This window comes from Myotis brandtii, unplaced genomic scaffold (genome assembly GCF_000412655.1).
Source record: "Myotis brandtii unplaced genomic scaffold, ASM41265v1 scaffold420, whole genome shotgun sequence".
NCBI classification, from domain to species: domain Eukaryota; kingdom Metazoa; phylum Chordata; class Mammalia; order Chiroptera; family Vespertilionidae; genus Myotis; species Myotis brandtii.
This window is the reverse complement of record NW_005366109.1, coordinates 2,295,465-2,307,426: the sequence shown is the minus strand read 5'-3', so window position 1 is coordinate 2,307,426 and position 11,962 is coordinate 2,295,465. Positions and strand designations below refer to the sequence as shown.

At 59.4% G+C, this 11,962-nt stretch overlaps 1 protein-coding gene across 1 annotated transcript in view; it reads left to right on the top strand.

Annotated features, from left to right (window-relative positions):
• The first annotated feature begins 2,374 nt into the window (after nucleotides 1–2,374).
• Nucleotides 2,375–11,962, top strand: part of KCNK17 (potassium channel, two pore domain subfamily K, member 17) — an 11,140-nt gene continuing 1,552 nt past the window's right edge. Inside the window, exons 1-4 of the mRNA XM_005873790.2 lie at nucleotides 2,375–2,407; nucleotides 2,976–3,090; nucleotides 7,099–7,259; nucleotides 7,686–7,860. Coding sequence (XP_005873852.1) covers nucleotides 2,375–2,407; nucleotides 2,976–3,090; nucleotides 7,099–7,259; nucleotides 7,686–7,860 — 484 coding nt within the window. The remainder of the gene's footprint in view (nucleotides 2,408–2,975; nucleotides 3,091–7,098; nucleotides 7,260–7,685; nucleotides 7,861–11,962) is intronic.

Below are 11,962 nucleotides of genomic sequence, written 5' to 3'. Positions count from 1 at the left end.
CGGCTGGGGAGCGGGGGTGGCGGGCAGGGGGCGACAGGGCACATACCCTGGCCCCGGCCAGGAAAACGCAGGGAGCATTTCTCCAAAGGGGTGGAGGCGATGGACGCGGGGACCACGCGGCCGCACGTGGGGGGGTGGAGGAGAGAGTGTTGGATGGACAGACAGACAGGAAAGTCCCCCGCTCATCCCCCCGCTCCAGCCGGAGGGACGCGCCGCGCTGTGAGCACCTTAGGGGCCAGAGGGCGTAACCCGCCCTATGGAGAGAGGGCTTCGCGGCGCCAACGCCGAACTTGGGGATGAGGACGACAGGGGGCGCGCCTACCTGGGTCAGGAGCTGCCAGGGCCCATCCCGTCGAATCAGAGCCAGGCCAGGGTGCTCTCAGCCTGCAGGGGAGGTGGCGGGAGGGGGTGGGACTGGGACCGGGCGGCGCTGCGTTGGGGTCGGACCCGCAGGCGAAGAACTGAAGGGCGCGCCCAGCCCCTTTCAGAGAGACCCCGGGCGCAAATATGCGCATTAGGGGCGAGGGCGCAGGGGGTGCTGGGTGGAGTCTAAGGAGGAAGGGGACCTCGGTCAGGGCCTGCGGGGGAGGAGAAGGGGCTCAGGGCGCGCTCGCCAGCGCCCCGGGTCCTAGAGAAGGAGGGGCGGGTGCAGGGGCTGGGCAGCCTCCCCAGCCCAGGGACTGGGAGAGCCCCAGGGGGACGAGGGGCGGGGACGCAGGGGTTCCTGAGGACCGAGACTGCTCAGAGGATGATGGGGGCCGAGCGGGGCTTGCCCAGGGGAGCAGGGGCGGGTTCTTGGGGGCGGGGCATGAAGGATGGACCCAGGGCTTCTCCACCTCAGGGCAGGCGACCTGGACTGGTAGTTGCTGGGATTTGACGGCTGCATTAGCATCCCGAGCCCTGGCTTGATCCCACGCGCAGACAGCTGCACACCTCGCCCGAAATCCCCTCCGGGAGGGCAGCCTGCATCCTGGGCATCGGGCTGGGAGGAGTCCTGAGCCCTTGGCCTGGGCCTCAGTGGGGCCTGGAGCTGGGCAGGGGAAGGACCTTCTCTGCTAAGGACCTAATGTAGCACCTCCACCCCCCACCTCTAAACCTATGAGCACAGCCCCACCTATGAGCACAGCCCTCTGCCTGGTCCTGGAGGCGGCCGCACTCCCCTGGCCGGGAGGTGGGCTTCCCTGGGCCTGGGACGGGGACCTTGATGAGATGGCAATGACGCTAATGCCTCTGTGTAGCACTTCCTGCGCGCCCAGCACTGTCCCTAGTGTGGTACCTGGTTTCGTCCTCACCTACCTCACCGGCGGGTACCATTATATCATCCCATTTTAGAGCCGAGGAAGCAGAGGCTAGGGAGGCTAGCACACACGCATGCCACAGAGCCAGGAAGCCCAGTGTGCGTCTGTGGGTGTGGGTGTTCCCGAGGTTCCCGCAGGGCTCCCTCTCTGTGCCCTCCCCCTTCACACCTCCACTCAGCCCTCCTCCGGCTTCATCCCCAGGAACAAGGGTAGGATGTCTCCAACCCAGATCTCCCCTGGGTGCAGACCTGTACATGCAGCTCCCTAGCGGCCCTGAAGTTCCTCCAAGGTCAAGAGCAGGCGGCCCTCCTCCCAGCCCTCCTCCTCCACTGGCCTCCCATCCACATGGCTCACAGGGCCTTAGATGCTTCCCGCACTGCCCACGCCAAATAGGGCCAGAGGCTTAGGCTTCTGACAAGCTCCTCTCTGCTCCGCCTGGACCACTCTGTGCCTGGATGCAGGCCAGGCCACTCCATCACTTAGCCCTGCAGCAGGCTTTCTGCTTCTGGTCTGCCAGCATCTTCTATACTGCCTGCTGCCACAGAGCACACAACGTGATCTTTCTTAAAAAAAAAAAAAAAGGAGAGAGAGAGAGAGATAGATAGAAACATCAATAATGAGAATCATCAATCAGCTACCTTCTGCCCCCCCCACCACACACACACACACACTGGGGATGAAGCCTACAACCTAGGCATATGCCCTGACCAGGAATTAAACCATGACCTCCTGGTTCATAGGTCAACGCTCAGCCACTGAGCCACGCCAACCGGGCACAACCTGATCTTTCCTCACCTTTGCTCAGCAGCCTTGGGAGAGGCCTGTCACTCTCTCTCTGGCAGGCAGACCAAGTATGGCCTGGCTCCCAACAACCTTTCGGTCTCCCTATTTGAGATCCCAGGTGCAGTCCTGCCTGCCAGCTACCAAAATGCCCTTCCACTGGGAGCAATCCCATCTGATCCTCAAGGAAGGCCCAGCTACAACATCACCCCTCCGTGAAGCCTCCGTCCCTCCCCCATCAGAATGAGCCCCCTTTCTTTCTGTATTCCTCCGACACTGTATTCGTCGCAGTAAGGATGACAGCCAACACTGACATGCGCCATGTCCAGGTACTGGTCTACATCTTTACATCTAGTGCCTCATTTAACCCTCACCACAATTCTATGAAGTAGGTGCTGTTAGTGTTCCCACTTTGCAGATAGGGAAACTGAGGCACGGAGCTAAGTGTCTTGCCCGGGATCTTGCAGCTGCACTGCCCTTAAAGCTGCATTGACTGCACTGCATTGTCTCCATCCCACTGAGGACTGAGGTCATGTCTCTTTCACCTCCGTGTCCCCCAAAACACCACAGGTCATGTCTGGCCAGTGCTTGTTGCAAGAATGGGAGTGAGTAGGAAAGAAAATGAATGGTGTTCTTCCAACCAGTGAGATACCCTGCGATGGCCTGGGTCCCGGGGGCAAGGGAAGGGAGGGAGCCATCCCCAGGGTCCCTGCCCCAGGGGAGCCCCTGGTTGGAGGGCCTCCTGGCCCCGGCCAGTCTGGGCTCAGAGTGGTTGTGAGGATTGTCCATGCATGTGTGTGTACACGTGTGTGTGTGTACACGTGCGCATGTATGTGGGTCTGGGTGCAGGAGCCCAGTCACCTCAGAGCCTGGTGGTCACTGCAGCCTCTCCCCCAGGGCATCATCCACGCGTACCAAACTGGGGACATCGCCCTGGGCAACACCACCAGCATGGGGCGCTGGGAGATCGTGGGCTCCTTCTTCTTTTCCGTGTCCACCATCACCACCATCGGTAAGTGCGGGGGAGGGTGGGGCAGGTGAGCATGGCTGGCACGTTGGCCTCCCCATGAGGGACAGGGGATCAGTGCCTTTTGGAGGGGTGTCAGGGCCTCGGGACTCCCAGAGGGGGTGGTACAGGCACTGTGGGCACCACCTGGGAGCAGAGTCCCGGGCTCACAGCAGATCTGCTGTACCAGGTTCTGCATTTCCCCAGGGTCCCCGGGAGTTGGTGAAGCACCGCTCTAGGGGGCTTCTGCCTCACAAACCCCTCGGGAAGCAGGGGGTCTCCCCTGGGCAGGAGTAAAGATGCTCTGGGCCAAACCCACCCAACACTGAGCCCAGGAGTAGTTGGGGGTGGGGCGAGGGTGGTGTCGGGAGGTGAGGAAGAGGGAGCAGGAATCCAAATCAGCCTTGCAAACCCGTTCTTGCCTTCGGTGAGAAGTGGCCACTCCTGGAGGCCACTCCTCAGCTCACGAAAGCACCCCTTCAACCCATCACTCCCCTCTCCAAGCCCCCTGCCTCCCTCACCTGGGACACTGGGACAGATCCCTGCCTCCACCCAGTTTCCCTAGCCCCGCCCTCAGGAGAGCAGAGGTGGACCTTGTCTCAGGAGGGTGCCTGGGGGCTGTTGTGAGTGGAAGGTGCAGAGCAGCCTAGAGCCCCAGCTCTAGACCCAGGAAGTAAGTAAAGCACCCCATCCCCCTGCCCTGGTGCCAGGCCCAGCCCCTGCATGACACAGGAGTCACCACCAGGTGGCAGGCTGACACCGCAGTGGCTCGGGCTACCTCCACCGGCCAGGCTCCTCTCAGGAAAGCATGTCCCAGCCCCTGTCCTCCCAGACAGGAGCCAGGCCGCAGCACCCAGAGGGCTCTCCACCTAGTTTTAAATTGGCCAATACTTCTTGGAAGCAGGCCTCAGGGCTACACGGGAGCTTGGCCAGCCCTCCACCTTGAGGCAAGCCTGCCTGGGGGCCCCTCAGGCTCCATGGCCCCTGTGCCTGGGGGGATGATGTTTACTCATCTCTGAACCCCCAGGATCTAGGCCAAAGCCCAGGACTCAGTGGACACTCAACAGACGCTGACACACTCATTCCAAAGTACCCATTCCCCAGCACCAATGGAGTTCCAGGGCGGGGGACACGGAGGCACAGTCACAGGTGTCGGGGTCTTAAGTCTCTGAACCCCACACCTCCCCCACCCTCTGCCCCAGGCCTGTGACTTTGGCCCCTGGATTCAGGAATTTGCAGCCTGTCTCTTCCCAGCCCTGCGGTGCTGAGCCTGGTCTGTGTTCCTGTCCATTTCTCTCCGCTCGGTTCCACTGTCTGAGCCGGCTCTGATGGGCAGAGGGCAGAGGAACGGGGACCGCGCCCCACCCTACCCTTACGGTCTAGTTTAACATTTGAGATTTTGTGCGTACGGTCCAACCTCCAAGGACGGGGCTTCTATTTTCATGTTACGGATGAGGAGACGGGGGCACGGGGAAGCACACTGTCCCGAGGGCACGTGGCTAGGAAGCAGCAGAGTTGGCATTGGAAACCCAGCTGAAGGACTGCATTGCTCTTTCCAATGCCCCGGGACCAGCGTAAGGGCTATCCTTTCCAAGCCCAAACGGGGTCGGACAGGCACACGGCACTTCTGGGCCTGCAGGACAGGCCTGAGCCCGGAAACCGTGCATCACCTGTGAAGTCCGTCCCCAGCTCACTCATGTGTCCACTCATCTATCCACCCAATCATTTAACAAGAAGACTGCGTTCCTAGTTCGGGCCTGATAGTTCTAGGTGCTGGCGATACAACGGCGAGCAGAACCGGCAAGTCCCTTCTCTTGGGGGTGCTGACGTTCTACTGTGAGGGAACACAAACAAACTAACAAATGCACGGACAATATTCGGGTTATAAGAGGTGCTTAGGGAAATATAAAGCCAGGTAAGGGAGTTCGATAGTGATGGGGGTCGGAGACTACTGTACATGGGGTGGCACTTGAAGCAGAAACAAACAAAATACAAGAGCAAGTCATGCAGATAACCTTCCAGCACGTGCAGAGGCCCTGAGACAGAGCGTGGCTGGTGTGTTCGGTGAACAGTAGGAGGCACAGATGGCTGGAGAGGGTTGGAACTGAGGACTGACTTTGGAGAAGGGACAGGGGAGCCCAACCACAGAACACCTTGCAGGGCGCTGGCAAAGTGTCTTAGGGCTGGACTACCAAAGTGAAAGAGGGGACAGGTGGGAGGCATGCTGACGTGAGAGGTGGCTTAGATGGGGCCATGGCCACCAAGCATTCAACGGGCAGGTGAGGGCTTCATTGATATCCATCAGTTCCGCTACCTGAGGGCTGAGTGAGAGGGATGGGGAGGAGAAAGCCCCTTTCGTATCAGCCTCAGGAAGGCACAGGCATCCACGGAGCTCCTCCCACATCCGGAATCTAAGGGCTGCCATCCCACAGGTTGGGATGAAAAGGTCAAACCAGGAAGTGCCTCTGACTCCAACACCCATGCTCTAGACGAGTGCTCCCGCCTCTCCCGGGACCGTGCCTCTGAGACCCCTAAGTGAGGCGGGAGAGTGTAAACCACCAGTCTCAATACAGTGCAAATGAGTGTGCGGGGGGCGGGGGGAGGGGGGGCACTTTAAGCAGTGTGTGGGGCAGGGTGCAAGGCATCTGTTCATCTATTTACACATTCATCCCCATATTTCCAATTCACTCATTCATTCATTCATTCTTGTACTCTTCCCACACACATATGGTGGGCTCCTATTGAGTGTCAATCCTGTGCCAATTGTTGAGAATATAAAGATGATTACGACCCAGCCCCTGCCCTGAAGGGGCTCACGATCCTCAGGAGCGGCAGACGTGGGAATAAATCATTCTCAGGCAGCGAGTGGGTTATCCTCAAAGCCTGCAGAGTGTGTGTGTGGGGGCGGGGAGCCACTCTTCCACCAGACCATTTACAGGTGGGCTAGGAGGGCGGGAAGCACACTCTTGGTAGGGGGGTATCATGTTCAAAGGCACAGGGGGAGGAGGGGTTTGGGGTTCAGCGGGCAGGACTGCATCCCGAGCTGGGCTAGGTGAGCGTTTGGACTTTCCCCACAGACATGAGGAATAATACAGAATGATAACCTGGGGGTGATATCACCAGGTTTGTGTTTTAGAAAGACAAGACAGTGGTGACCAAGAATGGGGGAGACAGAGGTGGAGGGAACGGAGGAGGAAAGCATGTCCAGGCTGACAGAATCCTTTCAGGAGCACCTCACTCTCCCCTCGCCTCCCCTCCCTGATCTTCATGACAGAGGTCCCCCCCCAACCCCCCCGAGGTCCCCTGATGTGCATCCTCTGCCCTCACTCCCGAGGGTTTTGGGAAGGAACCCGGGTGCGTAAGTTAGCGCCCTCTGGAAATCAGATAACAAGACCGAATCAGGTGTGCAAGAGATGGGGGACGGGGGGAGGGGGGGGCTTTGAAAGATAGAAGAGGAGCAGGAGAGATGGTGAGAGCCTCAAGTTGCAAAGCAGGTCTGAGACCTGTGACAGGAGAGAAGGAAGGAAGGGCATGAGGGGGGTGAGCACAGACTGCAGTGGGGCGCTGAGAGGCTTGGCCAGGCGAGGGGGGGTCCCAAGCAAGATGGCCTGTTAGAGGAGGCCTGGATCGGGCCGGAGCCGCCAGCTTGGGTGCCGGGAGCCACCTGGGGACACAGCTTCAATGGTGCAGTGAATCCCAGAGGTGCAGGGGCTGGAGGCTCCAAGGCCTCCCACGTCCCTGCACCCATTCCTCTGCCCACAGAGAGGGAGGAGGTGGAGAGAGGGGAGACGGGGCTCTCACACTCACGGGTTTGAGCTCATGCGCTTTGCTGAGCCTCCGGGAGCTTCAGTTTTCCAATCTGTACCACGTGAGCATAACCCCGTCTGGAAGGAGGGAGCGGGTGCCTAGGCGCCCTGCACAGGCTGGATACACACCAGCTGCCATGTCTTAAGTGGGGTAGGAACAGGGACCCCAGTGACAGAAGGGTCCCCTGATGTGCCCGTCTCCCCTCAGGCTATGGCAACCTGAGCCCCCACACGATGGCCGCCCGCCTCTTCTGCATCTTCTTTGCTCTGGTGGGGATCCCGCTCAACCTCGTGGTGCTCAACCACCTGGGGCACCTCATGCAGCAGGGTGTGCACGGCTGTGCCCGCAGGCTGGGGGGCGCCTGGCAGGTGAGGGCCCAGGCAGCAGGGGAGGAGGGGAAGGGGCACTTGTGGAACGAGGGGTGTGCTGGCAACCGTGGCCATTGATGGCTGTGGCAGTCACTGCCCCGGTGAGAGTCTCTGGTGGGACTGGGGGCTCCGGGGGGGTCGATGTTGGGAGAACTGGGAGTCAGGGTTACCGTGGGGATATGGTGGATGGGGGGGGTCACTGTCCAGAAGGGGTTTTTAGTAATAAAAGAGCTCAGTGGGGAGACACGGGGGGACCTGGTAGACAGGAAGGGCCCCAGGACTAAGGCCTTGGCTGGAAAGCTGGGGACACAGCCAGGTGGAGAGGCCCTGAGGGCCGCCCCCTCTCACTGCCTGCAGCTCAGGTGCCCCAGGCTGTCTGCTCCCGGCTGGACAGCAGGGGGGGCTGAGCGCTGTGTGCATCCCCAGGACCCGGCCAAGGCCCGCTGGCTGACGGGCTCGGGCGCCCTCCTCTCGGGCCTCCTGCTCTTCCTGCTGCTGCCGCCCCTGCTCTTCTCCCACATGGAGGGCTGGAGCTACATGGAAGGCTTCTACTTCGCCTTCATCACCCTCAGCACCGTGGGCTTCGGCGACTACGTGATCGGTGAGAGCCCCAGCGGCCAGCGGGAGAGGGGGCTGAGACTGGCCCTCCACTCACCTGCCCACGTGGCCGCGTCCCCTGGGTGCCTGCTGCAAACCAGGCCCGGTGGGGGCCTGACGCCCAAAGTACTTGGCAGGTTAAACCCACCTTCGTTGTGTGAAGAGGCCAAGGTCACCCACCAAAAGGTGACAACTGGAATCTGAACCAGCCTCAGGCTGTGGGTCGCACTCCTGGCCATCTGACAAGCACTGGGAGGGCCTCGCATGTCCTCGGGCCCCACTCCCATTCTTGGGGCTCACCAGATAAGGGGAGTCCCTGAACCCCTCCCCATCTGTCCTTGTCCCAGGTCTCTCCTCCCCACCTCACCCCACCCCCTGAGACGCCAAGCTTCCCACAGTCCCTGGGCTGGGCCCTGGAGGGTCAGGCTAGAATCGGAGACTCGGGAACCCTGGCCCCCACGGGAAAACAATTGGCAGCCGCACTCTGAGCGCCAGCAAGAGTGGGCTGCGTGGTCCCAAGGGCCCAAGGTGGGGTTCAATGTGTGATTTAGCCCCATGGGTCCCGGAAAACCGTGCATAATAAAGCAGAGGCAGACGCCCAGCAGGTGGCAGGAGAGGACAGCCTGTGGGGCAGGCGGGAGGGGTGGCTCCCACAGCTGAAAGTTCACAGGACGAGCAGTGGCTACTGGCACCACCACCACGCTGGGCTCAGGGGGCGCTCTGTACGCGCTCGGACCCCTGGACCTAAACTGGGGAGGAGGCCCTGCCCTCTCACTCCTTTGGAGACAGAACCCAGCCTGGAACACTGAAATGAGGTTTTACCAAGTAACAGTTCCCCAGGCAGTCTAGAGCCATGAGTGCCACCCACTTTATCTATTGATTTATTTCATATATATATATATTTGATTTTTTACAGAGAGCAAGGGAGAGGGATAGAGAGTTAGAAACATCGATGAGAGAGAAACATCGATCAGCTGCCTCCTGCACACTCCCCACTGGGGATGTGCCCGCAACCAAGGCACATGCCCTTGACCGGAATCTAACCTGGGACCTTTCAGTCCGCAGGCCGACGCTCTATCCACTGAGCCAAACCAGTCAGAGCTATCTATTGCTCTATCCACTGAGCCAAACCAGTCAGGGCTATCTATTGATTTTTTTATTGAGAGAGAGAGAGAGAGGAGACATCAATCAGTTGACTCCTGCAGGTGCCACAACCTGGGCATGAGCCCTGACCGGAATCGAACCCTCCACCTTTTGGTGTGTGGGACAATGCTCCAATCAGCTGAGCAACACGGGCCAGGACATATCACCCATTTTACTAAGGAGGAAGCTGAGGCTCAGAGAGACCAAGCCACTTGTCTGAGATTACACAGCTAGTGAGATATCAATTCCGATCTGTTTAATTCCAAAGCTCAGACTCTTTCCAGACCACCTCACACAGCCCCTCTCTGGGCCTCGGTGCTCCGAAGGTGTTGCCCTCACAGAGCACAGTGACAATGGCACATGGACTTGTACGTCTCTGTCTTGTCAGCACCCCCTCCCCCCCTTGGCCCTTAGATTTCTAAAAATGACAAGTGCTGCCCTGGGTGGTGTGCTCAGTGGTTAGAGCACCGACCCTCAGACCGAAGGGTCATGGGTTTGATCCCCGTTCAAGGGCACGAATCTGGATTGCAGATTCCATCCCCAGCCCTGGTCGAGGCTCGTGAGGGAGGCAACCAATCAGTGTGTCTTCTCTCACATTGGTGTATCGCTCTTTCTCTCCCCCTCCCTCCCTTCCTTCCACGCTTTCTAAAAATAAAAGGGGAAAAATAAAAAATAAAAATGGCAAGTGCTATCACGTCACCTGCCCAGCTCCTCTGAAAACCTTTGCTTTTCCTCATAGTCTTAGGCTGGAGGACAAAATCCACGACCAGGCCTGTGGGAGCCTCTCGGGGCCTGGCCCTGTCCTCCCCCTCTCCACACTGAGCCCTCTCCCTTCGTGCTGCCCTGGGCCTCCCTGAAACAGGCTTCTGACAGCAGGCAGCAGCCTCAGCCCAGGGCAGTGTGATCTGAAGGCCCTGCAGCAGCGCCTCCCCCGCTACCCCCTAGGACTCAGAGGATGGAACAGGATTTGTCCCCAGCGATAGTCCTAAACCCAGAAGGCTGGTGCTCTGAGAGAGCCCAGTGCAAGGGGAGGGCAGAAAAGTGGGAAGAGGACCCCAACTAGGGTGTCTTGTGGGAGGAGCTAACAGGGAAAGCCTATGTGGGGTTGAGGGGAACCCCTGAGGAAGTTCTGCGACCCCTGAGGCGGGTGGGGAGGAGGGGCAGCCCCCTCTGGACTTGGGCGCCCTGAAAATGGAAGACAAGGCCTCACCCCCATCAAGGGAGGGGCAGTGGCATTGGCATAGCGGTCTCTACAGGGGTGAGAAGGGCTGGGATCTCTGCTCCCGTGAGCCACCCTGTGGGGAGTGCCGGGCAGGGGTGTGGGCACAGACCTCCCGGAGCCCCTGCCGCCCTGACTTACAGGGGCGGCGGGCAGAGCCGTCCCTTCACCGCCTCTCCTGAGATTTGCTACTGTAGCCATTTCAGTGCCTGTGGCCAGTGACTACGCTGAGCCCTTGACTGCCCGCCTGCAAGGGGAAACTGAGGCTGAGATGGGAAAGACCTTGATTAAGGTCATAGAGCAGGCAAGCCTAAGGCAGGTCTAGGGTAGACGCCCAAGGAGGGCTCCTCACATGCCTGTGTTCCAGAATCTTCCACAGCTGAGAAGGAACAAACCCCCCTCTCCCTTTCCCGTGCCTTGCAGCCTTCCTTATCCTCCAGGGACAAGGTCAATCCCCTGCCCTGGGTGGGAATGCTGAGGCCCACCGCCTGGACTGTGGGTGCCCGTGGTCCCTGCATCAGCAGCCACGGGGGCGCTGTCCCAGCTGCTCCTCTTAAGGCTGTGATGGGCTGAGTCCCCAGGTCCCAGCTGCCTGCTCCTCTCTGGACCCGTAGCCCCCACAATTGCATTTGCAACTCAGTTGAGCGCCTTGCCAGCTGCCAGGTGTCCTGCCACTTACGATTTCAGCTATTAAAAAAAAAAATGAAATAAACTGGAGAGGAACACCTCCTCCCCTGCGTTGCCAGGAGCAAGCTGAGCTGGCGGGTGGCAGGGCACGGAGCTGGCTCACCGCTGATCTCATTTGGGACCGCCGGCGGAATCATGGCCCCGTAACCCAATCAGCCTAATCCAATCCCGGCTCTGGCCAGGCAGCGAGCTGGTTCCCGGGCTGCAGGCTCTTCCCCGGGGCCTAGGCCAGGGGCCTGGCTGTGAGGGGACAGGACGGAGAGGTTGTCTTGGGCCAACAGGACAGGAGGGGGTGGTCAGAGGGCGGTGCGGGAGCAAAGACAGAGAAGATGTCACGGAAGTAGGAGGACAGAGCATCTTTTGAATGATCCCAGTCTATTGAGGGAGGAACGGCGGACCCCAGGAAACAGACAGCGGGAAGAACTGAGTTACAGAGCAAGACTTACCTAAGCCTCACAGCAACCCCCACGTACCCCCTCCCTCAGCTGTTACCTATCCAGCCCTGTCTGTGTTGGGGACCCCAGTGTGGGGACCCAGTGGTGAGTGAACCCATCACCCAACAACAGGGAACAATGCACCACCCTGTTCCAGGCACCATTCTGAGCATTTAGATGCATGAACCCATGTGGTAGTCACAACGGTCTGAGAAGGTGGACACCCTCATTGCCTCCATTTTATAGACAAGGACACTGAGGCCCAGAGGTGATAAGTAACTTCCCCGACAAAACCACAGGCACTGAGAGGTCTTAGCAGAGGGGCCCAGTCTAGTCTTTGGGGAGTGGCATCTGAACTGATATCTGAAGGATGAGGGGAAGACAACCAGGCCAAGAAGACATTTTTTAAAAATATATTTTTATTGATGTCAGAGAGGGAAAGAGATAAAAACATCAACCCTAGCTGGTTTGGCTCAGTGGATAGAGTGTCGGCCTGCAGACTAAAGGGTCCCAGGTTTGATTCTGGTCAAGGGCACATGCCCGGGTTGCGGGCTCGACCCCCAGTAGGGGGCGTGCAGGAGGCAGCCGATCAATGATTCTCATCATTGATGTTTTTATCTCTC